This window comes from Platalea leucorodia (genome assembly GCF_965183815.1).
Source record: "Platalea leucorodia genome assembly, chromosome: 7".
In the NCBI taxonomy this organism is placed as follows: domain Eukaryota; kingdom Metazoa; phylum Chordata; class Aves; order Pelecaniformes; family Threskiornithidae; genus Platalea; species Platalea leucorodia.
The window spans coordinates 37,876,326-37,903,764 of record NC_138829.1 but is presented as its reverse complement, the minus strand read 5'-3'; the positions used below and the strand labels follow the sequence as shown (position 1 = coordinate 37,903,764).

Below are 27,439 nucleotides of genomic sequence, written 5' to 3'. Positions count from 1 at the left end.
TATGCAGGTCTGACAGGAGAAACGCGGAGTGGAAAATGCAAACTCCTGCCTTCAGCATTTGTAGTAGGAGTCAAGCACAGCACCCCAAGAGAGAGGATGAAGCATTTTCCCAAGGCAGTGCCATTATCTGGGGAGAAAAGGAGTGTTTCAGTTTTGGTTTCAGAAAAGCTAAAAGGAGCAACCCTGGCGAGCTGCCTTAAAATTTGCTCCCTTCAGAAGAAAACCCCAACAGCAATATCCTCTCACTATGATTTATAGTCAGCAAGTGATCCTGCTCCCAAACACACCTTTTAAAATGTGCAACATTTTCTCCTACCAGCACTGGGTGCTGACTGCCGTGAGCCCTTCCGTCAGGACGGAGGCCAGCCTTCTCCAAGAGGTCGGCTGGCATGAGGAATGCACAAGAACAGTCAAAACCTGGAATTCAAGCTAGGCTTTTTCTGCCTCACACAACAGTAAAATATGGCAGAACAGAGTTAGTCTGTTGATATGTGTCAGGGCAGGAGACAGTGTTTTCCACTCCTCAGCACTCAGATTGAGCCCCCTGAAAAATCATCCCATTGACCAAATGTTCTTAAGATAAGAAAATAAATAGAATCAACCCCGAATGTTTTTCTTGTTCATCCTTGGCTTTATGATCCATGAGGCCACCCTTAATTTCCCTATTCCAACCATGAGAGCTAGAAAAATAGAAAAATAGAAATGAAAACTGAGCTCATGAGACAAGACTACCCCCCACCAAAGTCAAGTTGGCCCTGTGTGGGTTTCGGAGCCCACCCAGGCAGAGCAGCTCGCAAGACCCGTGCCTAAGATCACAATGTACTCTGCAATTACGCCACAAGGCTGACAATAGCGTTTTGTCAGTAAAATAAGAAGAAATAGTTCTGAAGACACGCGGGGAATATGTAGGGGGGGCTAACTAAATAAAAGCAGCGATTTTGTTCAGTAGTCTTTTGAGCAGCAGAGCAGGCTGACAGAAAGGCTATAGGATGGCACAGTATTTCCCTCCACAGATGTCACAGGGACACTACTGCATGCAATTTAAGATTCATCTCTTGAATCAAAATGCCACCATGTACACTAATGAGCAAAAACTCTCTGGCAGAGTATCCGTCCCTGGGGCTCCTGCTCCAGGTAAGAAGTTTGTCTCCATGCTATTGTAGAAACACTCTCTCGGCAGAGTGCGGTGAGGCTGGTGGTATAACTTGCCCCCGGTTCACAATTTTCCATTTCAGACTCGCTGTCTCTGTCTTGGTTTCGGTCTATTTACTCGGAGCCATTTCTTAACAATGTCTAATTTCCTCAAGGAATCCCTCTGAGTCCCCTCTCTTAGAAATGCTGCCATATCTTTTTTTTTAATCACTGAAAGGCACAAATATCCTTCCTGAGCTCTCTTACCATCCAGCCTGATTATATACATAGATTTCAGTTTCCATACATTTTCTACACAGTAGGAGTTCCCAAAACGCAGCCTCTGGGGATATAAAGTGTGGCCCCAACTGCAGCTCAATGAGATGAAAACAAAGCCGATCAGGTACGGTTTTTACTGTTAATGAGCCTAACCAGCAGGCAGTTATTACTCAGTCTGGAAGACATAAGTGGTTGGAATCATAGCACATTCATTTTTTATTTATAGTGATGCACATTCAAATTAGAAGCCTTCCAGCAGCTGGCATTTTGCCAGGGCCTGACCATCAGTGTGATAAAATTTGAACATCTTGAAGATATAGAATGCCTTTTGTTGCTTTTTTTTTTTAACAGCATTCTTTTCCCCTCCTACTCGCAACTCCCTTGACCGTCAAAAGTGGACAACGAGGCTTAATTAATTTAGGGTCCTGGCCCTTACTGAAAATGAAAGAAATCGGTCCTTTCTCACCTGGTGGTGAGGTACAAGTCAAACATGAGCTGATCTTCTTGTAATAAAGCAAAGGCTCAAGCCTTCTGGCAAATAAAAGAGTAGAAATGAACCCTTGGACAAGGACCATAAAGAAATGGGTTCTTGGAGAGGATGCATGTTATTAGCCTGTTGATCTATTAATGGCAACTGTAAATACCTCACCCAAAATCACACTGACTCTGAAGCATTTAACTGGAGAGGCTCACAGAGCCTGGCCAGGAGAATGCGATACAAGGAACCTGCAGCAGTTCGCCTCACCTTGCTAGTCATCGGTTTCCAATCTAACCCCTCCCCTGAGTTTAAGTTACAAACCTCAATAACTGTGTGGCAGACTTGACAGCAATTAACATTACTCAGCTGCCAGCTGGGCTTTAAAGTCTCCCTTCCAAGTGATCTTGTAACATCAGTTTTAAAAACAGCCTGACAGGGTGCTGCTCCATGCTGAGGAGCTGGGTCCTGCCTCTCTGAACTTGGTGAGATTTTGCTATTGATTTCAGGGGGAGCTGGTAAATCAACGGTAGAGTAAGGGTAAATGGCACTGAGCTGTTGTTCGGAGCGTGAGGCTTGGTTTTTTGTTTTTTCTTCATCTTCTCAGTGAGGGGACTTCACAGAAAGCACTACTGAGAATTTATCATTATCAGTTTAGTTCTTTAGTCCTGTGTATTACTCATATACAGGAAGGAGCAGGACATGCTGCAAAGCACTCCTTGACCCTCATACCTCAATGTTCAGACTTTAAAAGTCAAGGAGAACTTTCTAAGTCATTTAAAGCCAAGAAATAAGAGTTTTGTTGGAAAATAACTAGCTGGAGTCAAACCCCCATGTTTTAAAGCCAGCCCAGCAGCGATGGTAGCTCTGCTCTTGGCTTGGGACGATTGCTGGGGCAGGAGGCTCAGGCTGAGCGTGGCTCCAGGGGGGCCTGGGCCCAGCCGTGAGTCCCGCTGAGGGCTGACAGACAGACAGACACTTATTTCCTCCCTGCTGCCACCTGAAACAGGACGGAGACATTTATTTTCCCGCAAAGACAAGGGATGGAAAAGCAGTTCTTAAGCGAAGGCTGCTCTCCCTGTCACGCAGCCCCGTCTCTGGGCCGCGGGCTGGGCCCTCTCCTCCGCCTCCTTCCCACAGCCGGCACCGACGAGGAGAGCGGCGAAGCGAGTACTCGGGCCTCCCCCACAGCACTCGCCCGGACGGCGTCTGCGAGCGGGGAGTTGGCGGGTGGCACACGGCAGCGGCGGCTGCGCCCCCGAGGGGGCCGGGCCGGGCTCAGCCCTCGGCGGGCCGGCGAGGGGAGGGGAGGGGAGGGGAGGCGGGCCCCGGTGCCGGTCCCGCCTCTCGCCCTCCGCCGCGCCGCTCCGCGGGCGGGGCCGGGCGCACCTCCCTCGCGGCGGCGGTTGCCCCTCGCGGCGCGCCCCGCCCCTCTGCGCCCATTGGCCGGCGGGCGGGGGCGGGGCGCGGCGCGGCGAGGGCGGGGCCGCCGTCAGCTGTTCGCGGTCCGCCCGGCGGCGGCGGCGGCAGTTTGGCGGCGGGGAGGCGCGGCGGCGGCGGCGGCTGCTCCTCCCGGGACGCCCCGTCCCCGCGGGACGCTCGTCCCGCTTCTCGGTGAGTGCCCGGGAAGCCCTTTCGCCAGCGGGGGCCCGCCCCTCTGAGCCAGGTCTGCGGTCAGCGCGGCGCCGAGGCCGGGCGCGATCGTGACAGCGAAGGGGGTTCGCCCCGGGGCAGCCCCGGCCCGGCCGGGCGGTGCGAAGCGGCTCCTGCCCGGGGTCCCGCGGCGTCCGGGGCAGCGGGGAGAAGGGGGGAGCGGGCGGGCTGGGAGTGAGCCGGGTGGGCACCGAGAAGGCAGCGATTTGCTGATGTAAGCGATGGCCGATTACCGGCAGCCAGCGCTGCCCCTCCCGGGCCGGGCCGCCCCGCCGGGCTCGGGTGTCGTCGCCCGGCGCTGCCCGGAGGCGCCGCGTTTAAACCTCTCGGCCGGGGGTGAGCGCGCGGGGCTGGAGCCCGGAAGGGGAAGAGTTAACAGCAGCTGGCGGTGCCGAGGCGAGGCCGGCCAGCTTTGTTTTGGGAAGCTGGCACGCACGTGGGCGCTGAGCCCTCCCTCCGGCTGCCGGCCCCGCCGCCTGTCAGCCCGCCCCGGCCGCCGCGCAGCCGGGCTCGGCGGGGGCTGCCCGGGCTCGGCGGGGGCTGCCCGGGCCGGGGGGCTTCGGGGTGGAAGCGCCGTGGGCCGGGCACGGCGCTGAAGACGCGCGGGCTCCGTGTCCGTGCGCCCGCGGCTGGCAGAGCCCCCGCAGCCCGGGCTGCGGCGCGGCTCCCCCGGACGAGAGGCGGCGGCTCTCGGAGGCTGTGGCTCCCAGCGTGAGCTGCGCTTTGAGGCTGTGGAAGGAACTTAGGGGAGTGGTAGGGTGAGTTTTCCTTCACGCTGTTTCGGCATTCTCCCTTCAGCTTTTTCCAAGAGCTCTGGCAAAGAAGTCGGACCGTGTTGTGGGAGGTCGAGTAAAACCTGTTGCTCTCCAAGCCCTCTTTTGTTCAGGGTTTGGTCTGCCGGCTAGCTTTCTGCCTTTGTTGCGCTTTCTTGCGCTGAATGCCCGTGTCCCAGTGGGGCTCTGACGGATGAGATCTGGCAAATCTTGCTGCAGAGACAAAATACGTTATCGCCCTGCCTTTCTGTCCGGCGGTGGCCATCCAGCAGCAGAGCTGGCAGGAGATCACCCATGCCTGCGTCCCAGGAGCTGTAGCTCCTTTTGGTGTGCTGCTTTAAGCCACGGATGCGAGTCTTACAAGTGTTACGCCAAGACAGCACTGCTGTCTTCCAGCGGAGCTGGACCAGCTGTGGGGCTGGTACCTGTTCTGCTCTGCAGGCTCTTCTTTGGGGGTTGTGGCTGGGCTGAGCGAACTGCTGAGATGCAACAGCTTAAATAACTGTAGTGCCTCCGAGTGAGAGCCCTGCACAAACAGTTCTTGCACCGCTGGGTCCCTTTGTCTCCTCTAGCCTGCTGGTGGTGTGAGTGCTGCTCACCTGGGGGGAGATGGGAGCACCGAGGGGACCACTGAACACATCCTTATAAAATTATTATTAATGTCTCCTTCAGGCCTGAAATTCCTCTTGCTAGTCTTCCATTCTGTTAAATGGCAAACCAGAGCAAAGGAAGAGACGTGAAGAGTTGAATTTCACTGCCTTGTTTGGAACTGGGTGGAAATCCTGGAGATGGATCTCTTAGGAGACTGTCTTCCAATTGGGTTAGATGCACAGGTAACAGTAAAGGGACTTGTGGCTTTTTTGGTAAATCTGCTTCTAATTGCTATATGTTTGCAAAGAGCTCTGAAATAGTGATTTAGGGTTTATTGGTTTTTTTTTTTCCCTCCACCATCTTTGTCCAGCTGTGTGCTGCAACAGAGCTCAGGAGTGTTTACTATGGCAGCTACAGAAGTCCTGCTTTAAACACTGACACCAGCAATGTTTTTTCTTTAGTAGTAGGGTGAATTAATGCACTGACAGTGCATGTAGGCTTTAGGGTAAGAGGGGTAACAAAGTGACTGCATTGCCAAATTTGGGATATGCCTGAAGTTGAGCTGAGGGAAGAAATGAGAAGTTGAAAGGAAAGTTGGCCCTTATAGGGAGAAGTTACGGAGAGCTTCACAGAAATGGCTTTGCCAGCTCTTGAGTTTTGCAACCACGGGGGTTTCTTAGAAGTCTGGCCTTGCAGCCTTGTGATTACAAGAGCTTTTCTTCATCAATAAGTAATAGATGGGAAAAAGTGAATGGGGCATACCATAAAGTTCAAATACAGCAGGCCAAAGCAAAGCAGACCCCAAAGAAGCTGACTGGCTGACTGGATTGGGGTTGCTTTTTAAAACAGTATCTTTTCAGTTTCTATGTGCTGAGGTTGGGGGTTGGCTCCCTCCTTGTGACGAGCTGTGGAATTGGAGCCGTGGGTGGACTCTTAGACACGTGTGAACTTTGTCTCCCTCTGGCCCAGCACTCGAGGACTTTCCACAAAGCCCTGACCTTCAGCACTGAGTCACTCGCCTCTCCTGCCCATGCAGATGGGCAGCATTGGGAGGGAGGGAGGCAGGCAGGCGTGGAAAAAAGAGCTGTGTTTTATTGTTGGTGCAGAAGGCATTCTCTCCGGGACAATGTTCTTGTTGTGTCTTAGCTGTTTCCTCAAATGTCCCTTTATTGCAGGAGCAATGGATCGCCCCAGCTACCTGGAAGAGGACTATTCTAGCCTGGATGGGCTGGACGATGACGTGTTTCACTCTGATGACTTTGGACTTGCAGGTCAGCCTGGTGAGATGACTGCAACTGGCATTTTCACACAGAACCAGTCCTACAGCTGCCTTCTGGGGAGGTTTCAACTATTCCCCCTCACACACTGCTGTGGTCCCGGTATCAGGCATCCTGAGCAGCAGGACAAGGCAACTCAAACACTCAGCCCATCCTCTTCCAGTCAGGATGTTATGTTGCCTTGTGGAGTCACTGAAGAGCCCCGGAGACTCTTCTATGGTAAGAGCACTCCAGTGTCACCAGCTTTACAGCAAGGAAACTGTCCCTTTAGCACTTCCCCGATCAAGCAAGGTTTCTTTCATTAGGCTGTTCTGTTAAAGGACTGAAAATTATTTTGCTGTGGTCTTACTCCCTCAGGAAAGACAGCTTGCATTTTCTTACCCTTGCTTGTCCACTGCAGGAACGAGGCACTTGCTCATTGCTTCCACTGTCCTTGATATTCCCACTCTTTTTCTTTTTGGCTTTTTTCTGTCACATTTTATTTTACTGCTAGAGTTTAAGTGCTCACCATACCTCGTATCCTACAATTTGCCTACATTTTTTAACCTCTAGTGCTGTTTCATCCATATAGGAAGACTTGTAGAAGTTTTCAGTGGAGAGAGGGAAATGCAAAAATTTACACTTAGTGGGACACCTTTTAGGCTCTTTACTGGAGTTAAAGTTGTTGAATAAGTAGCATGCCCATCCAGTATTTTACTAGTAACTGATGGGACACCACTCAGCTTTGCCTATCTGATTCAGCTTTAATTCAAATCAGTCCCACTAAATGCCAGAGAACTGAGAAAAGTCTGACGGAAAAGATACAGCAACCTTTAATGGGAGACAACTTGAGGCAGAGATCTTGTAAAACTGAAAAATTGTTATTTAAAAAAAGAAAAAATCAGCACTTGGCTGAACTATAAAGAAGCAAAAGGAACCAAGTGTAAGATCCTGCCAGTCATTTGATTATGGGAAGCAACACACAATGCTCTGCCTAATCGATATAAATCTGCTTAAAAGCTGAGCAAATGCTTTACTGCATGGTTACAGTACAGAATCATTGTTTGGGCTTCAGGAGCTGGACTTTAACATGAGTGAAAAGTTTAGGATTATGTGCAGCTCTTTCCTCTGTAAAGTGTACTGAGTAGAAGAGCTATTCTTTGCGCTGGAAGAATGACTCTTCTGATCTCTCTTTTGTAGGGAATGCTGGTTACCGTTTACACGTCCCTCCAGTTGGCTTTGCGTTGGATCCGCACCTCCAAGAGGAGCCTCAGGAAGGTCAGCGGGAAGCGCGTGCCGAGGTGCAGATTGCACGGAAGTTGCAGTGCATTGCCGACCAGTTCCACCGGCTCCACATACAGAGGGTAGGGTGTCTCTGGAGGGGAAGGTGGGGTTTAGCTCTCCAAGAGTGGTGCTGGAGAAGACTGGCTCCAGGCATCAGCTAAGCAGGCTGTTGCCTAAGGCAGCAGACTGCCAGCAGCGATAAAATGGCAGGAGTATCCTGATGGATTTTGCTTATGCTAGATTGCTGGCTCTTCCTAAAGATTGGCAGGTGGAGGGAAGAGAATGTATGGGATTGCATTTACCGCCTGGGAAGGTAGCTGTTCTGCGTTAGCTGCTGTTATTCCCGCTCTTCCAGTTCAACAGCAACAGGGTCACTGAGGCTTTCTCCAGGGATCTCCCCCTTGCTTTTTATTACAGCTTTTACTCTTCTCCACCCTCCTCACCACCAGTGTCTTCTCTTCTGTGGCACAAGTGGCGATCGCCATCTGTGGCTTATATCAGCTCTTCATCTTGGAGATGACAACAAGCCTGGAGTCTGTTCTGACACTCTTTGTTGTCTAGGGGTAGTTGTCTGAAATGTTGTGGAGTATATTTAGATCATGCTAGACTTGCTAGCTACTCTGTCAGACAGTCCTAGCTAGTGTCTCAGACTTGACTAACTTCCTCACAACAAAGGACAGCTGTTAGATGCCATCAGGTCTGAAAACCACACTCAAGAATCTTGATTTTGTTTTCTTTTTAAAAAAAAAAAAAAAAAGAAGAAACCCTGCTCTTCAAAGAAACAAAATAAAACCAGCACCCCTAAAACCCCTGATTCTTTCTTCCTTGCATTCCTTCCCCTGTTGAGTAGGGGTGGAATGGAAATCCCAGCCCCTGCCGTTTGTCAGAGGTGGCAGAGGTTTGGCAGTAGGCAGCACTTCCCCACTTCTGTGCGAGCCCGACAAGGAGAGTGTGTATCCGCTTGCATATGAAGAAGCTGATGGTCTTGCTGACTTCAGAGAGGGACAGAAAGCTTATCTTGCGCCAAGTGATTGGTGCTCTGTTAACTGCGGGAGCTGTTGCAGTTCTTCTCAAAGGTAAGTGAGGATCTCTGTCCTGGTCAGAGAATGTGGCTTGTGGCTGGGCAAAGGTTTGGTCCTCTCTGTGTCATGAGAGGGATGAGGGAATTCTGGGACTCTTCATTTCCAACTAGCAGGAGGATTAAAGAAGCTGTAACAGGAATGTTAGCCTGTAGCAATGTAGAAGGGGCTATGAATGTCATTTAGCAAATTGCAGGGATAACGAGCTACCACGAGGTTTTTAACATGTGTTGTGTGTGGTTGAATGGGGTTTTCCCCAGTGCCACCTTTTTGCCAGCGACAGCTGAAGACCCCGCTCTCCCTAGCCAGATTCTGACAGGAAAGGGAAGGTTAACCTCCTCGGTGGAGGAGCCCTGGAGCGAAGCGGTGGAACTGGTTGTAACTTGACCCCTTTCATCTTGGGGAGCCTACCTATCTGATGTCTGTGCCTTGGAAAGGCATCCAGGGGTGCCCACCCAAGCCGGACGGGCTAAAGCTGCCCTGGGCTGGGCTCTCTGCTGCCCGGTGGCCCGGGGCGAGCTGCCAGCCGCCGGGGCTCCCGGTGCCACGCACAGGCCCGCAGCCAGGGCCGCCGGCCCCGGGCGAGCTGCCCCTCAGCCAAGCATGTGGGAGAGTTAGTAAACAAAAACCTCCGCCTGCGCTACCCGGCGGCGCAGCCAGCAGAGGAGGAGCTCTGCTGTCTTTGTTTGAACTGGAAGAGCAACAAGTTGTAAAGGGGGGGAAGAGCCGTTCAGCCATTTAATTTTGAAAACAAAACAGCAAAAAAACCCAACCCGAAAACTTAACCCAAGGATGGAACAGTTCAGCCAGTGGTTCTCCACGGCCTGACCCTGGGATAGGCCTTGGCATTTGGATCTGTTAAGGGATTTTTTCTTGTTTGTCAGGAAAACTGAGTACTGAGCCACATGTTAGTGTCCAAGGCACTGTTCCCCGTGGAGTGTTTTGTTGTTGTGCCCAATCCCTTCCCTGCCAGCCCTGCATGGAGGATTTCCTTTGGCTTTTGGCACAGATCTGTGCAGAAGCCCCTCTGTCCTGTGTGCAGTGACTCTTCCCAGCCCGTTGCTGAAGAAGCAAGCCGTCTGCCCCTGGAGACACGCGAACTGCTTCACAATGTGTTGTGGTTTGGAAGGGGCAGTCTCTGAGACGTGGAAAACTGGGCTGTCGTTTGTCTTGCTGTGAAACTAATCCCTGATTTGGATGCCCCATTCCAGCTTGTCTCAAACATTTGGTCAAAACCAACTTTCCAGAGTGGTGTCTTGAATCAGATTTAGAATACCACAAAGTTAGTCACACCAGTGTGGTCTTGTGAAGTCCTGAGAGAGAGCAAGCCTGGTTTTCAACAAGCTGTGCCTCTTTTCGGAGCCTACAAACATCTTATCTGTGAACATGTGGAAAGAAAACGTATGTGCCCTTTCAGTGGGAGTTAGGAAAGGCTTTCAGCATCGGAGTAGTGCATCCAGCTAGTGTTTAAGAGTTGCCCTGTCATGGCGCTTGAGTTCTGTGAGACTCTCCAGCAGTTCAAGTATGGCTCCCATTCTGCTGCTGCAGCAGCAAGACTGTGTTGACACAAAGGCCGCTGGTTAATGTACATCCCTGGCTGAGAGAGGAACTGAGCAGGCAATAGCTGCTGAGGTTGACGTCACCGAGTTGTCATTGGACTCAGCCGCACACACGGTCTGACCCCATCCCACACTGGGAACCCTGGAGAGTCACTGTTATCTCTTCCCTGGGCTCCCGGAGCTATGTGGTATTTATTCTGTGGTTCTTGGCTATACAAAGGATTTTTGGGTATGCATATCGTAAGAATAAGAAAGTTGGCCGCACCTATGCTTGCTTTTGGCATGTACACCATTTTCAGGGTTTCATTTCCTATTAATATATTAAACAGAATACAGTAGTTTAAAACCTGGCGTTTTCATCCTTAGAACAGTGCTAGAGCTATAACGCAACATTCGCTAGCACCCTGCGGCTTTCATCTTAAGATGCAGAATTTATTATAGGAAGGACTTGAGCAACGCTCTGCGTTCCTAAGTAGCAGAGCCTGCTACAGGTTGGTCCAGTTTGCAAAGGGCTCTGCAGAATGACATGCAAGACCCATCTATGTTTCTCGAGCTCTTTAGTGCCTCTTACCTGTCTGAGGCTGTGTAGCTTCTGGCAACGTTCCCTCTGTTGTGCTCTTCTCACCCTGCCCCTGGAAAACAGAGGTAGAGCCAAGCCATGCTTTCTGGAGGAGAACCTAGTACCTGCCACCTCCTTCTTGGTTTGGAGCAAGTGTGCCTTTGCCATGGGATCTGTGAACTGTTTGCTGTAGCCCAGCCTGTGGCTGAGCTTAAAGAGGTTATAGAGAACAGAGCTGAGCTTAGGGGATCTGCTGGTCGGTTGGCTAGGATGCGCTGGCTGCGCTCCACGTGCCCAGGCCGTGGCAACAAGTACTTGGGCTCTGCTTTGGGTCCTGAGTGGACTCAAGCTCCCTCGCCTTGAGAAGGGGCTTCAACCTGTGCTGAACTGACAGTGTATTTCACAACATGACATGCTGCTAGATGGGATGGGAGTAGACAACCAAGGACGGCAGCAGCAGCAGTGCAAAGCCGCCCCATAGGAGCATGGGGTTATACAAGAGTGGGGTGGATGACACTGTATATCAGTATCACACCCCTTTGGTTTGACTTGCTCCATTGAGACACTGGAACGCTATGGCTTTTTCCAAATAAAATAACTCTTTCTAAGCAGGCTGCAGCTTTGAGGGGACTGCTTTTATCGCATCTCTTCTTCATGGTGATAAGATCACTTCACAGGGGATGAAATTGTCTCTTTAAGAGCCAAGGAGTGGTAGCCTTGAACAGTTCTGGGCTCGGGTCCAAGCAGAGCCACTGACTTGCTGTATGACCTCAGACAAGTCTCTTGACCTCCTTGTGCTTCAGTCAACCCATCTGGAAAGCTCAGTTTAAAAAAAGCTGAGCCTCAATGAGAACCAGATGCTGAATCAGAGCTGAGCTTTCTTGAGTAAATAAGTGCATTACAAACAACAACAAAGCCCCTTTCCAACACATCAGGAATCCTGCAGTTGATTTAGATATGCTGACCATGCTCAAAAAGCCTCTGTGGATCTAGCTATAGAAAACTTTGTTTCTCTAAATTTCCCAATTGGTTCAGCAAGAAATTCTCTTGCAGTCACTGCAGTGGGCTTGAGCAGTCTGTGGAGCCCGAATGCCTGCATCCACACCGGCTGTGGACAGACGGCTAGGCATGTACCTGTTTGCCTCAAGTTAATGACACTGAAAATGTCCAGGAGGAAATGTTGTTTTCCTTTGAAAGTGAAACTTGTTACGTTTTGCATATTTTTTCCCCTCTGTCTCTCATGAGAGTTATCGAGGCCTCCTCTGAGACACTTCTGCTTATGCAACAGGGAGCCCATGTCTCTTGTCGGAAACTTATCGGTGTGAGAGAGTGGGCATGCAGCGCTACGTGTACATCATTTATCCCAAACTCCATCGGGCTTTTCTCCATCGTTTCTTGAGGACACTCAGGGAATTTTTTAACAGTTGCTTTTTTAAACTGGAATTGTTTGCAGGAAACTGCCCTTTATGATGAATTTACATTTTAGGAAAAATGTTCAGAAAAGCTTCCTAATAACGTAACACAGAGACTCTCAAGCTGTCCTGCAATTGAGCCTGTAGCACCGGCAGCTCCATATTTTACTTGTAACTGTGGTCTCTTTGAGACTTGGGGTAAGTGCTTTCATTCATTTGTTTCCCGAGTAGGTCAGTGCGTTTCAGGATCTTCTCTGCTGGCTAGTGCTTGCTGGTCCCTGCTGCTGCTGTGCAAAGCAGTGGGTCTCCTCTTCAGCTCTGCTGTCTGTGGGTTGCCCATCGGTGCAGGACTTGAATTTCCAGCTGAGGATGCAGGAGCATGGCGAGGGAGAGTACCAGGTGGAGGACTCCTGAAATGGGTGAGCCCGGTTTAGAGGGCAGGGGGTAGGGTGGGTATGAGGTTGGGAAGATTGGGATGTAAAGCAAAGTTCTTGCAGGGCTATGGAATTGGGATCCTAGGCTTGAGAAAAGGAGGGTGCCATGGGTGGGGGAGAGGAGTTCCCACAGTCAGTGGAGTCAGGAACTTGATATGAGGAAGCGGAGACAGATTTTTTTTTGTTAATGTTGTTAGATTTTTTTCCATTTTGACAAATGACAATGAAGAAAGAGGTGGGCTTGGAAGTGCACCTTCCCCTATGCATACAAATGACACAGCAACCTGTTGCCCCTTGCCTAGTACCTGTTCTGAAATCCTGCCACCTGTGGAGCTGATTACTTGACATTTAGGTTAACAGAAACTTGCTGGACTCTTTCACATCTGATCTGAAATTATATTCTTTGGTATGTTAAGAAAAGAAACTGAGAACAAGAACATAGTTATGCCACTTTATAAATCCATGTTTCTCCCATATCTTGAATGTTACGTACAGTTCTGGTTTCCTTCTTCCAAAAATGATGCAGCAGAATTGGAAAAGGTTCAGAGAAAGGAAAGAAGGATGATGAAACTTCCATATGAAAAATGAAAAAATGGGCTAGGACTGCTAAGCCTAAAAAAGACACAAAGCAAGGGGGCAGCAATATTAAACAGAAATCAAAAGTGACATGAACGAGATGAATAGATTAATTTCTCCCAGTACAAGAACTAGGCAAAATCAAGTCAAGCTAGTAGGAGCCAGCTCAAAGTAAATGAGGTAGTTTTTCATGCAATAGGTAGCTCTGTGGAACTCCTTGTCAAGGCATATTGTGCATCCCAGTGCTTTATCTGGGTTCAAGGGGAATCGGGACAAGTTTATGGCCATTGAAGGAGACATTAAATAAACAGAAACCAGATCTGACTCGGGAAGTCCTAAGCTCAAACTAGTTAGGTGCTGAAAGAGTATTAGGGGGAGCTGTTGCATGTACTTGCCCTCTTTGCTTTTCCTCAGGCAGCCACGTAAGGCTGCTGTTGGAGGCTGGGCTAAGCGAACTCTTGATGCGACAGTCACATACAACCATTGTATATTGGTTTAATAAAACCCACAAAACTCTTGCAGCAGCCTAATCTGTCCTTCTTCCCTATGCTTTCAGCTGACAAAAGATTTAAGTATGTTATGGTTTTGTTCCTGCATAAAATAGGGGATAACGTTAAAAGGCAAAACTTCCTGCCTAGCTCTGGTGGGGGAAGTGGGCAGAGGATAAGGGAGCCCAGTGGCAGGAGAGCACTGCGAGCTGTGCAGTGGCCCGCTGTGAATCCTTCACCCCGCTGGACATGGGACTGCAGTGTCTTAAGGCAGTGGGGCCACAACCTCAAAATAACAAGATTGCCCACATTAGAGAACACGAAATAATTCTTTGGGACGGTACAAGTGAATTGTTTTACAGTATTTCTAACATCACCTGCAGTATCGGTGTATGATTTAAATTGCATTCAGTGCTGCTGCGTCTCCTGTACAACCTCAGTGGTCTCCCCAGGCTCTTCTGTATTTCTTCAGCTTTCACAGCACCGTGCTGGCTGTGACTGGTAATGTGCTTTCTGCTTGTAGCAGTGTGACAGCTGAGAAATTATTTTTCAATTAAGAAATAATTGTGGTAATATCCCACTTCTTTTTTAGTGTGGGAGACTAGGAAATGCAGGTTATAACTTGTCTGAGATCATGCAGGGATCGCTGATTGGAACCCAGTTGTTCTGCCTCCAGTCCTCCACTTAGGTTGGTTGATCTTATTAAGATACTGCCATCTCTGAGGGGGATGATGAGATGTTTGGACTGATTATTTATGGTGAGGAGTGTGCATGTTTGTATTTTACTCAATGAAATTTTATGGTGGAAAGGCAGGAAAGCAAGTGCCCAACTGCAGAGTCCTCCTTTGTTTCAAGCCATTGAGGAGGAATGTCCCGCTAGCCTTTTATAGTTTGTTTGGGGTTTTTTTTGTTTCCCCTTGGTAGCTACCCTCGCCAATGGCAAAGGAATCTTTCCGAGGACTGTACCACAGCAGAAAGAATAGTGATCTAAAAATAAAAGCAGTGAGGCAACTTCTATTAACCCCAATTAGGTTTTTCCTGATGTAGCGCCTGACAAGACGCTGGCGATGGGGGACCGCAGCCACCCGCCGAGGAGAGCCCCCGAAGGGCGCGCGGACCCCGGCCAGCGAGGAGGAGCGAGCCCAGCGGGCCATGCGTGAGAGCGGCTCTGCCGGGCAGTGTTTGCGCTGCGGCTGCTGTGTTTATATCGCTCTCTAAATTTAGCCTCTGAGTCATCAGAACTGCTGACGAGAGGCTGCTCTGCCCGCAGGCTCCAGCGCTGCACCTGCCCGCCCGCCCGCAGGCTCCCCTCGCAGCGGGGCAGCGTGTGCCCAGGCCAGGGCCCTGCGCCCCCTCCTCGTCCCCCCGCCAGGATATTTTCCTGCAAAAACTTGCAAAGTGTTATTTTAACCAAAACCCCGAGGTACTCTTTAATCAATAGGGGATGTCTCCCGTGCACCAAGCAGTTTCAGCAGCACCTCCCTTCTTCTGGCGGTGAGGGAATCGATGTGAAATAAGGGTCAGTCTGTCCCACGGCCTGTGCAAGTTAGGTGCCAAACAGGGTAAGCTGTGAAACACCTCTGTCAGTTCACACTTGGGGTCTGAGTGAACAAACCTGCCTGCACTTGCTGCCTGCAGCTGTGGCTGTGGGAGGGGGTGTAGGTCTTCTCCTGGGCACGGAGGCAAGGTCTGGGCATCTCTCCCTGCACACTCATCCCTCCTCCCAGCATGGGGGTGAATCCCCCCGGACCCCGTGCCGCAGGTAGGGAGCAGTATCAGGTGCGGCTCTATGGAAATGCAAGACCCTTATTTACTGTATTTATGGAAAATAAGCCGGTGTGCCCCCCGGGGGTGCAGGAGGGGAAGGCTGGGGGCCTGGGAACGCGGTGGCCGGTGGTTGCCCTTCCCAGGTTGCCGTCAGCTGGCTGTTGCCATGGCGTCTGTCTGCTTCCCCTTCCTGCCTGCTCCGGAGAGGAAGGCGCGAGTGGCTGCATGTTTGTTTTTGAACTACAAGAAAGTTGAGAAAAGGCTCACCTGCGCAGCTGTGCCTGCAGCAGGTTTGGGGCAATGAATGTGGCCGTTTGCTGCTCCGACCAGTGCCTTGGCAGGGGTCAGTGCCGTCCCCCTTGCTTGGGCTGGGCAGCCCGTAAATGGGTTTTGGGGGTCTCCTGCACCCCACATCCCCCCTGCTGCGCCCGCTCCTGTACATCCTCTCTCCATAAACACACGTGCTGCTTATCTTACTTTGCAAAGCCTGACGGAGGCTTTGAGAAAGGAAGCAGTACTTGAGATGACGCCTCCCTCTACCACAAGTTTAGCCCCACATAAGAGAGCCATGGGGTTTGCAAGCCAGAAGGATGCAGATCCCCGAGGAAGATCCTTGTCCTCCTCTCTGTGTCATCACGAGAAATCGTGCTGCTAAGTTCCTCGTTCAGTTTTTCTGTTACCGTCTCCTTTTTTTTTCCTGCTGCTTTTACACATGCATTATTCTTTGGTCATTAGGAATCACAGCTGGAAAGATTTGTATTTGACTTCCATTGGCCTGCATTTCTCTCTCCAGCGGGGGACACCTTCTGTAACCTCTGTTGCCTTGGGGACTGTGACTTTCTAGTCTTTCTAAGCTAAAGCATATTTTGTGGTAGCACAATATGCCTCCAGCCACCTGGCAGCCAAAACAGCCTTCAGCGATGAGTCAGCAACTGCTCCCGGTGTGCAAGTATTTTTGTTTTCAGTGAATAAATAAAGTCCCAACAACTTATTGCTAATACTTGTATTAGTCATTAAAGGAAGAATGATGTTTTTATGTACACATATGCCATTATTCTTCTTTTGCTCTAATAGTGCCATTTATGGCCATATTTTAATCCTTCTAGTTAAGATGGGATCAGAATTTGACCCTTAACCATCTGGAAGCCTGAAGCAAAGTCAGAAGTTGCCCATGAGATCAAGAGGGTAGACAGGTATACCCTTCTGTCTACGTGATAGGAAGGTACCAGACCCACATACGATGTGTATATGATGAACATATTCTTTATTGGCCTCAAGTTGTGCCAGGGCAGGTTTAGGTTGAATATTAGGGAAAAACTTCACTGAAAGGGTAGTCAGGCATTGGAACAGGCTGCCCAGGGAAGTGGTTGAGTCTCCATCCCTGGAGGTATTTAAAAGATGGGTAGATGTGGTGCTTAGGGATATTGTTTCGTGGTGGACTTGGCAGTGCTAGGTTAACGGTTAGGCCTGATGATCTTAAAGGTCTTTTCCAACCTAAACGATTCTATGATTCTATGATTTTTTTTAAGGAGGGATATTAATGGCACGTATGTATCCGGTGGAAAAGTGAATCCTATTCATCTGTTAAACATTTACGCTCAAGGATTCAAGAAGCTGTGTCAGAGGGACATCATTTTCTTCAAGGTGTATTACCTGTCCTGATCTTCCCTTGATCACCCCATGCAAGGGCTTGGTAGGAGTAAAAAGCTTTTGTCATCTGGGGTGCTGTTTGACAGATATATATCTGTATGCTTACAGTGTGAAACATGTATTAGGAATTAATTATGGGGAGGGAATAAATGTTGGGTCAATCATGTCCCTCTTTCATTTGCTTCCAGGAAAAGTCTTGCTGTTTTTTTGTGTTTGTTTACCAGTATTCTGGCTTTTGGTTCAGCACAGTTCATGGAATAGACTTCACTAACATACTGTTGTTGCAGAGGACACTTTTCCTGTAAAATGGCCTTTCCTTGTGACTCATTGAAGCATTCATGCTAACGCCTCAGACAGACAGTCTCTTAAGGATATCCCCTTTAAAAAGCAGCAGCTGCAATAGGAAATGGTTTAATGTGTTTCCAGCTTTGTGTTGACTTACTGTATTCACAAGACTAGTCCTCTTTAGTTACAGTTAGTACAGAGGGCAAAGGGGGCTTCTTTCCATCTTGGGAAAGGAGCTTCAAAATGTTCATTGTGTTGCTACCACATGGAGGTGGCAAAGTGTTCATCCCTGATACTTTTGTGCAGTAGTGACCCTGAGGATTGCATTGTTATGATGAGGGACAACCAGCCTAGGGAAGCTTAGGAAATTATAAACCTGTGCCACAATAGTTATGAGTCTTAGAAGACTAAGAATTAATTTGGAATGTATCACATCTGAAATAACGAGATACCAAATTCATGGAGTCAGTCTCCTGGGTTTTCTGTCGTTCCTGGCAGCTAAATTATACCACACAAAACCCCCCCAGTCCTGAAATATTTTACTATTTTGGTCTTGGCAGAGGCGTGTCTAGGGAAAAGCTACTGAAACTTGTGAAAAGGACGTTTTTTAGGCTGGGACAGTTCTTTCCATAAATTGTTTACTCTATCTGTATTGCAAAGAATATCTGCCGTTTCCATTCTGTGGCTCTTGTCCCATGCTGAATTAGTACCACGGAAAGCAGATCAGCCCAGAAGTGAAGCCATAACTCTAAACCTGTTAGCTAGGCTTGCTGCTGAAGCAAGCAGTGCCAGCTTGCTCCTCTTCTCAGGTCACCTTTCTCTTGTGCTGGCACAAGCATCAGCTTGACTACATGATGCCATGGATCAGATGGATTAGGATGACCCGAACAATAGTAATGACAACTTCTTTATCAGATTAGTTCTGGCCTTGATCATTGTCCTGCTCTAGTTCACTTTCCTGCACTAGTGTGAGGAGAGGACAGCGCGAATGGGCTGCTTCAGTACGCAAGCCAGGGAAAGTGTGTGTGGGACCACACCACCGTGGAAGGAAATGCAGGCTGAATACGGACCCAGGGAAATGCAAGCCCTAGGTCTAGGAATAAAACCTGGAAAGCTGCCCTCGGCCTAGTGCTCTATTTTTTCACTTCAAAATAAAATTAATGGTGTCAATGTCCTTCAATGTCCTTCATAAAGTGATTTGAGATATTATGCTTTTTCTAAGCAGGGCGGAACAAGGGTGAAGTAATTCCTATTCTGCCCTTGCATGGAAATCTCCTTGAGTGTCTGAGGCAAATAGTGGGAAACACTTTTAACTGGCGAAGGACAAAAATGCTGTACCAAAAACATGGCTTCAAGAGGCAGTGGAATAAACACAACAGAGTATGAACTGAAAAAAAATTAGTTTTTCTAGTATTTGTGATGCCACATCCCGCTGGTTCTCTTGCAGGTCTGTAACCCTCCTGAAAGTAGAGATCTGAAACTCTTATTTACCAAATAAAAACAAAACCCAATACCTTCCTCAAAAAGCTCTCCCACCTTCAAAAAAAAAAAACCAGGGAGGAGGATGAGCTCAATCCTCCCACTGTTTTTCCTTGAACATGGCTTCCTTTACCTATCACAGCAAAGAACAAGTAATCCTTTTCTCCTGAGGTGGCATTTAAAACTTAAAGAGGAGACAGAATATTTAGAAACCCGCTATGGTGTGTGAGAAGCCCAAAGCAGCCTCCTACACGGAGGAGGACATTAATATGGGGATTCTTACATGTATTTGTCCTCCTGACAGTGTGGAATAGTTGAAATTGCACGTACCAGATCAGCACACCTCCTCTTGTCTGCCCCCAAATTAACCTGGTTTATAAAATTCCATGACAGCTTCCATTAAAGAGGGTTCACCAGTGAGGCTGAGATATATTTCAAGTTTAGGATTTTGATACCAATTTTTAAACATCCTTTTGCATTTCCCATACTAAGTCCCTATAAGGCACTTCTTTACCCTCTTGGCTGCCAATAGAATAAAATAATCTGCCAGAGCAGATTGTCTTCAGAGCATCTACAGAGCAGTGTTTGCCCACCGTGCTCTCCTAGCATAGTTCCCTACTTGTGGAAACTGCAGAAGGCGGCATTGTGCTTGCGTGCCACTTCACTGACATGCTACCCAAGGATCTCCGTTTAAGCAGTCCGCTTAAGCTGTAATGGCTTGATAAAACCATGGTATCTAGATGTCATCGGGACATTGTGGCTCCACGTGCATGTTCGAGCAGGTTTGGGAGTGTGGCTCAATGGAGGAGGGTGAGAAGAATCTCTGGAGTTTGATGAGGAAGGACAAGCCTGGTCAAACCGAGAGGCGAGTAACAAAACAAAAAGCATCTTGCTTTTTGAGATCAAATTCGGTTTTTGTAACCCAGCCGTAGGGGATGGTTTATAAAAGATTGTTTTCACCTGTAAACCTAGCAATGCCTGGACGATCAGTACGGACCAAACCCAGGGCCGGTTAGTTTGAAATAAATGTAGAGTCGCTGTCTGTGGGTTATGCTCCAAACACAGTAGTGTTGAAATATGTGATGGGATCTACGTGAACTCTTCTAAATCCAGGAGACAACTGTTAAGTCTTGAGGGTAAGAATAATGACCTACTGCTAAGATGCAAGATGAACACAGGTTTTCCGAAGCCCGTTTTGTGTGTACTTGTGATTCAAATGGCACAGGTCTACTCACGCTGAAATACGAACATAATTTAATTACTATCTGGGAAGGCTTTGAAGAGCTGTCTATTGACACATCTCCAATACACCAACTCCGGTTGCAGCTCTCTCTTATTTGTGATTACATAAAGAATGCCTTGCAACCGTGTTGTTCTGCCCTGTTGGGCTAATCTGAGTTGAAACATCTTGTTCATATAATGTGCTTCAGTGCTCTTTTATGAACTCCTGTGTACTGAGGCAAAGTTGTTGGAAGCCAGTCTTCTGTTTCCTCGTCTGCTGGGGATTGGGGGGGGGGGGGGGGGGGGATTGGGGCCGGTTTGTTTTGTTTTCCAGAAATGATCAGTCCTGCTTAGCAAATATGGAATTCTGGATGAGAAAACAAAGACTGACTTCTAATAGAGGGTTGGTTATTGAGGTGAAATAGTATCCCAGGCTGGGCAATGTAAAGAGAAACCCACCTGTTTCTATGAGATGCCATTTAAGTGCGAGAAGGTGGGGGTATAATCGGAGCCACTTTTGCAGGGGTGATTACATATAACAAAAGAAGGAACAGTGTTCCTGCCCCAAAGCTGCATTATATAGTCTGGTGTCCCCCTGAAACTCAACTCCCATGTTTCTTCCTTGACAATGGGACCTGAAATAACCTCTTGGTTTTGGTTTTTTGTGTGTTTTCAAGTATGTTCTTGCTTAAGGTTTAATTGGCTCCAGTCAGTAGGAAAGGGCTCCAAGGCTGATTATTTATGGCTTACTGTCAAAAGTGGCTATAAAAAGGGCAGTATTATCTTGGAGATGCTGGGAAGGAAAATGTGGTGGGGGGAGGGTGGGGGAGTGTGTGTGTGCACGAATGTGTTTTCTTGTACTAGATGAAATCAGAGTTTTGCTGTCTCAGCAGTGTGGTTTAAATTGAAGATTAACCCTTTGACCTTCACGGTGTCAAATCACTTACAGATGGATCACCAGTTATATTTTTTCTTTTTTTTCACTTTTGGGGTGAAGGGGGGCTTTTTTTTTTTTAAAAAAAAAAAAAAAAAGGTTGTTTGTTCATGCAGCTGGGGCTTTTGAAAGGCTCAGAAGCCAATCTGATTAAAAACAGCACTTGGCTAAACTCTGCAAAATCCTACAAGCAAAAAAAAAGTTTAATCCTCTTGTGCACAATGCATAAAGGGTCTGCTCTTTTCTTTTTGTAATGTTAGAGCTACAATTATTTCTGGAGAACTTATCATTTCCCTCTCTCCCCTCATCCCTTGCTGCACCCCCTTGTTATGCTGATGGGATTAAAGTGTCTGCTCTTGAAAAGTGTAACTGAGTTGTTACTGGAAAAGAGAAGTGGTATGTTGCAATTTTAGAAATATAAATAACCTTGCTTCAACTGTTCTCCTCTACAGCATCAGCAGAACAGAAATCAAGTGTGGTGGCAGCTTTTTCTCTTCCTACACAACTTGGCCTTAAACGCGGAGGCGAACAGGAACCACACTGGGCAGAGGTGAGCTTCGCCTGCCTGTTTCAGGCCGCATCCAGTCTGCAGGGAGCACTGAACAAACACTGGTTCGGGGGCGAGACATTGCACACCGCCGGCCGGATGTGAGGACTCTGAATTTCTGATACTCGTCTTCAAGTTTGGGGTTTTTTACGGACTCTTCTTTGCTGCTGCCTGCCTCACGAGGCAGGGAGCTCTTGTCCAACACTGTCGAAGGAAAGCCAGAATGTGGGTGTGTTTGGTAAAGCTTGCTGCTGGTTCCCCGCGCCGGTGACCTCTGTGCAAGGGAGGCAGGTATTAGACTAACGGCTTCCTCTGCCCTGTGCGTTAGTCAATGGTAGAGTGCAGGAGTGTCATTTTGGCTGCTAGTTAAAAATGATGTCTGGGATTGATGACTCTAAACATACTTTGGGTATCTTCCAGAGCAGAGATGCTCAATTCCTCCACAAAGAAAGTTCTTTTTTAGCAATGAAAACATTCAAGTAGCTTATATCCATCAGGTTATTTGTTTTCTGCATGGGTTGCTGTTTATTTCCTTGCACCCTGTGTGCAAGAAAATCACAAAGAAATCTGATTTCTTCAAGCTTTCCATTGGGCACCAAGTTGTTCTTTGTCATTGCCATCAATAGACAAAGTCATTTCAGTAAAACAGTCTTAAAATTAAACCTTCCTGGGGTTGCTGGTGGCTGTTAGTTTCTGCCACTGTTTGCTTCCAGTTCAGTGTTCGCAGTGCCTGTGAGCCAGCATGAAGCCAAAAACGACGGAATATGACACATGCGTCATTCTTCTACAATGCTAATGTATATGTTTTTATTAGTTTTATGATGGGTGTTTATTTTGTTTGGGTTTTCTTTTCTTTTACTATAATGTGGTTGGTCAGGAAGGCTTAGGTCCCAGGCATCCGATAGTTTTGCTTCAGGATTTGACAGGGAAATTAATTAGCAACTAGTCTGACATGTACACTGTACAAGCAGTCTGTCCATTACTCTAGTATGTAATGTTTGGAGGCTGCTGTAAGCCTATATTGACTCACAGCAGTAATATTACTTCAAGGGAGATCTTCTAACAGTTCCCGGTTTGTATGCACTCGGAAGTTTGTCCATATGACTGACACTATTGGACCAGCACAGGGAAATTACCCTACCAAAAGGAAGTAGCCTTAAATATCGATGGCTACTTCTCTGTAGCCTTAAATATCGTTAGTTCGCAAACCCAGTGACAACTAGGGTAAAAGACGAACAGAAAAGCAATACAGAATTTATTTTCTTCAGACCATTTCCGTATTGCCACTGCACCTTTTTGTAGGTCTCAAATGATACAACCAACATGAGGAAGAGCTGTCCAGAGAATTACTCTTCAGTTCTGTTACAAATGTCGACTTCAGATGTTGAGGAATTCTTCTGCTCTTGGTCCACTCTGAAAAATAAGCATTACTGTACGGGAAGAGTAGTTTACTTGCACATATGCTTTCTCCTCCACCCCTCTCTGCATATCCTTCTCTAATTCATGCTTTCTCTGGTATTTGTATAATCTCATCATTGCACTGTAGTGTCTGGTAACAATTTGCTGAACACAGTTAAATTTGGACGTTCTCCCTGTCTCCTAGCCCCATTCTCTTGATTTGCATCCTGCTCTACTGTGGCAAAATGTGCTTTAGCTCCCTGAAAGAGGTCCCCAAGCCTTTTTCACTTTCATATATTCACAGTCACTCTCTCTCAACATAAGGAGGGTTTATGTGAGAAAAGCTTTTTTCCTCCTCTTATGTTATTTTTCTAGCTAGAGCTAGAGTAATGTTTGTCCATGATGGTTAATAATTCATATAAATGAATCTCAAGCAATATTTTGGGGGGCGGGTTTTATGGAGAGGGCAGGCGGGTGGTTTTTTTAGGAGGGGAGATTGTTTTTGGTTTTGTGTTGTTTCTTTAAGCATGTGCACTACAGAGTTACCCAGAGGGATGTAAGTGATAGCTGTTGCTGACTATGCTGCATCAGTATGGGAAGCCACTCTCTGCCCATGTTCACAGAGATGAGGCTTTCCATACTTTGCTTTGCACGGTCTGCTCGGACATTGGAGAACGAGGACTTACATGGCAGGGAAAGCCTGAGGGGTAGTGCAAGCACAGACTGAACTGGGGACCCCTGAGATGATGGATGTGAAGGAGAAGAATCTTAAATCAGAAGCTCTTAAAGAGGCAGGAGTGGAAGTGCTGAGGCTCAGGAAGCAATGCAGCAATGTTGCCTGCCCGCACGGCATGCTCTAGGATGGATCTGCTGCTTGCCTGTTCCCACTGGTTGTCAGGATCCCTTTATCAGCAACAGTCAAAGCTACATCATAACAACCCTGCAAACTACAAAACATTCAGCAAGTGCATCTGACACTTAAAAACCATCGTGAGCTTTCCCCTTCCCCTCTGCCTTGACTTGACTGCCAAACAGGCCAATAAGGCCTGTTCTCTGGACGCGTAAGCTGGAAAGATAGGTCTGGTACTGGCCCTTTCTGGTGCTGCAACCCAACCTGTTTATCTAGGGTAAGACTCCTCTTAACATGGAGACACAAGTATCTGAAACCATTCCTCAGTCAGGCTGCCTGCCTCAATAGAGTAATTTGGCTCAGGGAAAGACACATCTTTGCCAGTCCCTATTTCCCGCTGCAACAACAGACTTATCAAAATTGGTCATGCCAGGGTCTCAAGTTAAAATCTCCTTGAACAACAATACTTCATTGGAGACATAGAGCTAATGCTAGACAAAGGCCGACTTCCTGCAATATGCGTGTTGGTCACTGGTGCCAGAGATTTACAACCACTGATAATATATTTTAATTATATTCTATATCTGCATATCTTGGAGAAAGGAAATATGCTCTGTCAACCGAAAAGTCTTATTTTGCTTTGTGTAGATTTGGAGGGGCAGGCTGGTTATTCACTTAGGGAAAAGCGCCTACTTCATACTTACAGTCTCACTTACTTGAGGAAATAGTGGGAAAATTTCACACGTTTATCAACAAATACACAGATGCACAGCACCCATGTATATCTCACCCATTCCATGTTAGTGAGGCCCCTCGAGCACGCACTGAGGAGGTCTTCTCCGCAGAGTAGTTATTGCAGTGTGGCCACAGACATCCATTGATTGTTGGGGGAAACAGTTCCAAGGAACATGGTTTAAGTCCTGTTGGTGAAGGAGTATGCTTGGGTTTTTAGATATTAGTTTGTGCTGGTGAAAGGAATGGGGCACTGTTTCTCTGTGTTGTAAAACTACAGTCTAACAATTTAGAAAGAACAGTGGGATCTTTCTCCTAAAACAAATTCCTATTTTTAATGAGCAGTTCTTAAGAAGAGCTTGAGCTGCTGCTGATGGTACCAGCAGCCTTGAAGTGTCTTGCTTGCCTTCCCCAGATCTCCAAAACAGCTTCAGACCTCAGCTCTCTTTCCTTGAGGGACGGAGTTCTTCCTGTCCCTTTCCAACTTCCCACCCTTTCGAGTATCTTGTAACCTGCCCATCCCTGGATCCAGCAAACCTGGTGCTAGTAGGGAATAGTTTGACTTTTGTTTCCTGCAATTCTTGAAAGCTGAGCCAGTAATCACAAAGTGACTGCCCAGGGATAGCTGCAAACTGCCGTAAATAGGATACAACAAAGGCAGGGGAGAGGATGAATTTGCATGGAAAGGGTTGCCCTTGGATCTGTGTGGGTGACTGCAGCCTTCTCCCAAGGTGCTGATAATCCCTGGTAGCACTGAATTCCTGCATAACTGATCACATATCTCAGTTTAAATAGCTGGTTGTTATTAAAGTTTTGTTGGCTAAACTCTCGTTAGAGGAGTCCTGAAAGAAACTTCCTTATCAGCCTTTGCTTTGGAGCTGTGTATCAACAAGGGAATAGAGGCAAGGAACCCAGTCCCTCTTGATGTAGAAAGGGTGACTGCAAAGACATCTTTCTTTCTACTGGCCATTTACTTTGTCCCCTCAAGCCTGGATTAAAGGTATAGGCGATGTGTGCATGTGAGGTTACTACAGTCCTGGAGTTGTTCCGTAGGAATCACTGGAGCTGTACCCAAGGTTGAACTTCATTCAGTGTGGGGCTTGGCACTCTTCTGGGAAACTGCAGATTCTGCCCACTAGTAGACTAGGGAGAAGGGTGGGTTTTTTAAGAAAAAGCAAAAGTACTTGAGGCAGTTGTTGCAATGTGACCCTGTCAACTCTACAATGAATTCCACCCTGCCACTGCTGGTCCTGACCCATATCTCTGCTGAAGCTGTGGGAATGGTGAGACTGTGACATGCTGAATGGTGTGCTATTGAGAGTATTTTTAAAGGGAAAAATAGGGAGAGCAGTCAGCATATGTGCTAGGATCAAACGAGAATGCAGATATGTGGAGGTCTTGCCTTGTTTTACCAGCAATATTTACGTCAGAATTAGGACCATGGAATGCCCGTTCAGATTCATGGGAGCTCTGCACATGGACCAAGCACTATCGAGTATTAGCATAATTTGACAAAAAAGGTTTTTAATAATGTCCTTCAAAAGAGTCTGTCTTTCAAACTGGCATTTGTGATCATTTGCAAAAATGCCTACCTGTTGCCTTTGATTGTTTTAGCAAGAAGAAATACCTCAAGGAATTGATAAAAGATCCTAGGACAATCTTTTACAGTTCCTAAAGACTTCAGTGGTCTCTGTTTCTTTGGTTTGCATGTGTTCACGCAGGTGTTACACAGCTCAGTTCTTCTCCACCAGGAAAAGCAGAAAAGACCAAACACATCAAATGCACTGGAATGTAATTGTGTGTGTGTGCGTGCGCGTGCGTGTGCGTGTGTGTTCTTAAACTGAATGCAGTCTGACATCCCCTACCCCTTCTTTCTTCCACGTGCCTCACCTTCCCCCTTAGCCACAGAAAGGAGGGTCTCTTCCTGCGAATCCCATGCTGGAAGTTGGTTTCTGGGAAGCGAAACCTAATGTCTGTGGGCTGTTTTTTAAAGCCATGTTTCAGTTCTGTCTTCAGACTCTTTGCTGCCTTTGGGGAACGGAGGGGTGGGAAGGGTAGATTCTTAAACTGTTTTTAAAATCTATTATGGAAATTTTGCATGTATAAAGTTATTCTTAAATCTAAAGGAGTCTCCCCGATTTGTGGACACAGCTCCAGGAGAGCATCATCACAGATTCCTGAGCTCTGGTTTTGATCAGACTATTCTGAAAGGAACATTTCATGACAAAATGGGGAGAAACTGGTGTGATGGCAAGGTGACATTGTCAGTATCTCCTTAAATAAATGTCAGAAGTTAGACTTGTAAAAGGGAAATTTCAAAACAGCCCAAGGGATTTGTATGTCTGTTTCCACTGGCTACATTTGAAAATCCTGCCACTAAATTTGCGTTTGGGTATCTAGACTGTTGGGTTTTTTTCGTAAACTAATCATGGATCTCCTCTTCTGTTCTCTTCAATGGTATGTAGTACAGTCTCCCATGTTCCTAGGTAAAATTCACTGATGAGAGTACTGTGAAATGTGGATTCACATTTTGTCCCTTCCCTTCCTGCATGACTTTTCTACTTTGGTGGGATACTTTTTTTTTTTTCTTTTGTAAAACTTCAGAGTCCTTCATCTGGAAAACAAAAAGGGTAAGGTGAGCTAGAATTTGCAATGTACGTAATAAACTTTCCCTCAATGGAGGGTTTCCCCATAAGTTCTGATATTCACCAGAATATGATACTGTCCTGCTGCAGAAGTAAACCCGATGCTCTCCTGTGAGATTCCTGTCTGGATTAGTCCTGAAGTGCACACACCTTCTTTGCCATGGACTGAGACCCAGTGAGAATGTAGCATTTTGTTTATCCTGGTTGTGTGCCTCCAGGACTCCTGCCTGTACCAATGGTGACTGGGCAGAGCTCCTTTTTTTTGTATCTGTGCAGTATATTTGCTTTGTGCTTTCTTTCTTTGGTGCTTTTTAATACTTTAATACTTGGATTTTTTTTTTCTAATAACTGGTACAATTTTTAATAAAATTGTTAAATTCTT

General features: G+C 47.4%; 1 protein-coding gene across 2 annotated transcripts; it reads left to right on the top strand.

The window, feature by feature from the left end:
- The first annotated feature begins 3,437 nt into the window (after positions 1-3,437).
- Positions 3,438-27,439, top strand: BMF (Bcl2 modifying factor). 2 transcript variants are annotated; one of them, XM_082318155.1, is made up of 5 exons: positions 3,438-3,499; positions 4,984-5,144; positions 6,078-6,398; positions 7,359-7,522; positions 21,338-27,439. In XM_082318155.1, exons 3-5 carry the CDS (start codon positions 6,083-6,085, stop codon positions 21,437-21,439), a joined length of 582 nt encoding a protein of 193 aa, XP_082174281.1. In that variant the 5' UTR covers positions 3,438-3,499; positions 4,984-5,144; positions 6,078-6,082; the 3' UTR covers positions 21,440-27,439. The 2 variants fall into 2 exon arrangements, with proteins under 2 accessions (XP_082174281.1, XP_082174282.1); XM_082318156.1 differs by lacking the exon at positions 4,984-5,144 and having other exon boundaries at positions 3,445-3,499.